The 5,000-nt window shown below is 35.2% G+C and overlaps 1 protein-coding gene across 1 annotated transcript; it reads left to right on the top strand.

Moving 5' to 3' along the window:
- The first annotated feature begins 189 nt into the window (after positions 1-189).
- LOC125029925 lies at positions 190-1,184 on the top strand. Its single transcript, XM_047620113.1, has 2 exons — positions 190-540; positions 684-1,184. The coding sequence occupies exons 1-2, from the start codon at positions 190-192 to the stop codon at positions 1,182-1,184; spliced, it is 852 nt and encodes a 283-aa protein (XP_047476069.1).
- Positions 1,185-5,000: the final 3,816 nt, after the last annotated feature.

The following is a 5,000-nucleotide window of genomic DNA, read 5'->3' as shown; positions in this document are numbered from 1 at the left end:
AGTACAGAGGGGCAGTACGTGGCAATAAGAATGGCCAAGACTCGGGACAGAAATTCATCTGACGTCAGACAGGTGAAACTTATCAAAGATGGAAATGGAAGTGCTATCACTGAGGATAGTAAGATACACGGCTAGGTGGAAGGAATATTTTCAGAAGCTTCTAATTGAGGAAAATCCACGGGAGGAAAGATGCACAACACCAGCAGCTCATCCCGGGAAAGTCTCGGAAGTCAGCAAGGAGAAAGTAAAAAGAGCGATAAAAGGATGAAGACAGGGAATGCTGTAGGTCCTGATGGGATACCTATGGAAACCTGGAAGTCTTTTGGAGAAGAAGGCATAGAGGGGTTGACAAAGATTCTCAAAACAGTGGTGGAGAGTGGAAGAATGCCTGACGATTGGAGAGAGAGTGTCATAGGGCCTATCTATAAGAACAAAGGGGATGTACAGGACTGTGGGAATTACAGTGGAATAAAGCTAATATCCCACACACGAAAGATCTGGGAGCGTGTGATTGATGCACGGCTTCGAGAAATGGTGAAGGTAGATGAACAGCAGTTTGGGTTCATGCCGAAAAGGAGCACTACAGATGCGATTTTTGCCTTGCGACAGCTGATTGAAAAACATCGGGACGGACAAGAAAATCTACACTGTGTGTTCATCGACCTTGAGAAAACATATGACAGAGTTCCAAGGGAAGAACTGTGGGCATGTATGAGATCACGGAGAGGTATGTAAAAGCAGTTCAGGACATGTATAAAGGGTGCCGGACCAAACTGAGAACACCTTGTGGAGAGACTGAGGAGTTCGAAGTTACAGTCGGGGTACACCAGGGATCAGCGCTTAGCCCTTTCCTTTTCCTGGTCATACTGGAATGCTTAACAAAAGACATTAGGAGACAGGCTCCGTGGGACATGCTTTTTGCAGCTGTTATATGCACCAAGACAAGGGAGGAGGCGGAACGAAGATTAGAATCGTGGAGACATGCACTCGAAAGAAGGGGCCTGAAAGTAAACCGGAAGAAAACAGAATACCTGTGTACTGGTGGGGGAGAAAAAGAAGGTTCCATTAAGATCCAAGGGGAAGTGGTAAATAGGGTAAAAGATTTCAAGTATCTCGGGCAACAGTGCAGGAAGATGGTGGAAGTGGAGTGTGATGAAATCAAGATCGGAATTAAAACAGGATGAATAGTTGGAGAAAAATAACAGGGGGTTGTGTCTTATCAGAAGATCCCCGTAAAGTAAAAGGGGAAATGACATAGTACCCGTGGTAAGCCAGCTTGAAAAATATGGTTTGGGAAATGGGCACAGCGCGTGACCAAAGGACAGAGAAGAAGCTGGAATTTTGCAGAATGAAGAAAAGCATATGAGGTGGTTTTGCAAGGAAAAACAAAATCGGGAAATGAAAACCCCAGGGAAAAGACAGGCCAATGGAAAAAGAAGCGGGCCCAGAAAAAAACAAGGAAAAACACTGAGGTGGTTTTTGGCCATGTCCTATCGAATCGGAGAGATGAGAGCTATTTTTTTGGGAGAGGGTTTTGGAAAAATGACTGCCCCGGGGGAAAAGGAAGAGGCAGGCCGAAGGGGACGCTGGGATCTGAATTGTAACAAGGAAGATACTGGTAAGTGGGTGAGGGGGGCTGGGGCTGGGAGGAGCCGCTGCAGAAAGAATATCCCCAGAAGAATGTCCCAAAACCCAAACCAAAACCGGACCAACCCGACCGCACTCCCACCGCAAAAACCCCGAAGCCCGGAACCCCGTTAGAGGGGGAACCCCAACCCTTCTATAACACCCCCCACTAATATTAAAAAATAATATTTTTAAAAAAAAAAAAAAATATCCTAAAGAGGTAAACAGCCACCAAGATCCAAATTCACGTATAGAAATGCAAATAAATATAATAAACAAATAACTAATAATATAATATAATAATAACTAATCCAAAAATGAAATAACAAATGATAAGAATAAAAATAATAAATAATCCTGAAAAGGATTTAGAATCGAAATTGAAAAAAAAAGTAAACACCTAAACAAAAAACTCTCCCTTTGTAATTTGGGGCATTGGGCCCTGATCGGAAAGGAACGAATCAATGGAGAAAAAACCTGGAGATCCATCACTACAAGAATTAAAAAAAAATAGTACTGACCACACGGCCCAAAAGATTTTAAAGAAGAGCAATGACCATCTAAATAAAATCAACCTTTGAAATGTTTTACTTTTTTTTATTTTTTTATCCTTGATTTTATTTTTTACTTAATATTGACTTCTTATTTCACTCACCCAGTCATGTTTGATCTTAAAACCGCCATTTAAATAAACATGATCACAATATAACATAACAATAAAATATAATGATGATAATGAAAAATATAATAAAAATAAGAATAATAATAATAAGAATGAACACAAGTAATATAATGATAGATACTACAGTTAATAATAATATATATAATAATAATAAAAATGATGCTAATAATAATATACTGATAATAATAATAAAGATGATAATGAATGATGTAGATATTATAATTAATAAATAATATATAATAATAATAAACTAATAATGATATAATAAATGATAATAATACAATAATAATAATAACAATAATATTGATAGAAATAACAATGATAATGATAATAATATCAATAGTAATAATCATGATCATAGCAACAATGATAATAATAGTAATGATATCAAAATTATAACAATGACAACAACACCAATATCACTAATAATCAAAGTAATAATAACAGTAATAATGAAACTAAAAGCAACAACAATGATAGTAATTTATTTAAGATCACTTTAACTAACTCATTCCAGATAAGTTTTTTTTTTTTTATATAAGGGTAACTAATAGGCCTATGAATATATTATGATAAGAGAAAATTTGTAAATCCAATATTAATTTTTAATATCGTTTCGGATAAAGTGATGAGCTGTTGCAAAGTTTATGCATAAGCAATGTTGCAAATTAGATATTTACATTTTTATTGTTTTGTTTCTTTCTCTCTCTCTCTCTCTCTCTCTCTTTCTCCCTTTGATTTCGCTCTCTCTCTTTCTTTCTTCTTCTCTTCTTTCTCTCTCTCTTTCTCATTCTCTTCTCTCTCTCTTTCTCTCTCTCTCTCTCTCTCTCTCTCTCTCTCTCTCTCTCTATCTATCTATCTATCTATCTATCTTTCTTTCTCTCCCTCTCTCTCTCTCTCTCTCTTTCTCCCTCTCTTCTCTCTCTCTCTCTCTTTCTCTCTCTCTCTCTCTCTTTCTCTCTCTCTATCTATCTATCTATCTATCTATCTGTCTATCTCTATTTATCTCTATCTCTCTTTTTACCCTTTCTTTTCCTTCCTTCTCCCTCTTTCTCTCTCACTTTTTCTTCATTATTCACAAAGCCGATGAACTATTGATTTCAAATTTCATATTTTCTTACCGTTTATTCATTTATTTATCTATTTGTTCTTCTGTATATTCATTATTCTATGTATCTATCTGCGTATCTATTCGTTTGTTTGATTATCTGTCTATCTGTTTATATGTCTATTCGCAATTTCACGTCTCTCTCTTCTCTCTGTCTACTTCTTTCTTTATCTGTCTATTTTATATATCTATCTTTCTATTCATCTATTTCCTTTTTTTCTTTTATCTTTTTATCTTATCTCTTTTCTCTGTTAATCTTTTCCATTTGTCTGTCTTATCTATTTATCTGTCTATCTTATGTATTTATCTATTTATCTTTTCTCTCTTTGTTATCTATCTATCTGTTTATCTTTTCTACTGATATATCTCTCTATCTGATCTATTTCTCTATCTATCTGATCTATTTCTCTATCTATCTGATCTATTTATCTATCTATTTGATCTATTTATCTATCTATCTGATCTATTTCTCTATATATCTTATCTATTTCTCTATCTTATCTATTTATCTATCTATCTAATCTATTTCTCTATCTATCTGATCTATTTCTCTATCTCTCTTATTTATTTCTCTATCTATCTTATCTATCTCTCTATCTATCTTTTTTACCCGTCTTATCCATCTATCTCCTTATCTTTTCCATCTCATCTATTTATCTATTTATAAACCTCCACGCTCTTCGCTGGAAAACCTTAACGGAGCCACAAATCAGCTTCAAGTTTTTTATTCTTGACAAACTTCTTCTGAAGATGAATCCATCGACCGTAACAGGTGGCTCGGTTTAGATTCAGGAATTTAAAATAAAATAAATAAATAGATAGATAAGATAGTAAAAGAATAAGAAAATATCTATCTATATATAGCTATATATCTATATCTATATCTATCTATCTATATCTACCTATCTATCTATCTATATCTCTCTATCTATCTATATATACCTATCTATCTATCTATATCTATCTATCTATATCTATTTATCTATCTATCTATATCTATCTATCTATCTATTTATCTATCTATCCATCTATCTATAAATTTGGGGAAAATGTATTCGGATACTAGGGTGGGGCGAGGGGGGGGGGGAAGGGAGGAGGGAGGTTATCATGATGATGATAGTGAGGAGGATAACGATGATAAAGGTAATGATAAAAGCGGCGAAGACAATGATGGTCAGAATTATGATTGCCATTTCCAATATCGTCAGAGAGAGGGAGAGGAGGGAAGTAAGGAGGTAGAGAAAGGAGGAAGAGGAAGAAGAGGTTAAGGAGAGAGAAAGAGAGAGGGAGAGAGAGAGAGAGAGAGAGAGAGAGAGAGAGAGAGAGAGAGAGAGAGAGAGAGAGAGAGAGAGAGAGAGAGAGAGAGAGAGAGAGAGAGAGAGAGGCAGGATGAAGAGGTTATCATGTTATCATTAGCATCATTTCTCCTAAACATCATAATACCAAAACGCGACAAATAGATAAAAAATAAAAATAATAACCAAATCAATAATAATAATAATAATAAAACATTCCTATTTCAATAAAAGGATTCATCAGTTCCATCCAACAGAACAGCTGATCAAAGAAATATCAAAGCGGAAA

Source organism: Penaeus chinensis, chromosome 10, assembly GCF_019202785.1.
Source record: "Penaeus chinensis breed Huanghai No. 1 chromosome 10, ASM1920278v2, whole genome shotgun sequence".
Classification (NCBI taxonomy): Eukaryota; Metazoa; Arthropoda; class Malacostraca; order Decapoda; family Penaeidae; genus Penaeus; species Penaeus chinensis.
The sequence above is the reverse complement of the archived record's forward strand: the minus strand, read 5'-3'. Positions and strand labels throughout refer to the sequence as shown.

What these genes read in the sequence shown, in the direction of transcription:
- LOC125029925 (XM_047620113.1), top strand. Translation starts at nt 190, where the DNA reads ATGCACAACACCAGCAGCTCATCCCGGGAAAGTCTCGGAAGTCAGCAA. An exon ending in GGCTTCGAGAAATGGTGAAG is followed by an intron (nt 541 to 683) that starts GTAGATGAACAG and finishes AACATATGACAG; the next exon opens with AGTTCCAAGGGAAGAACTGT.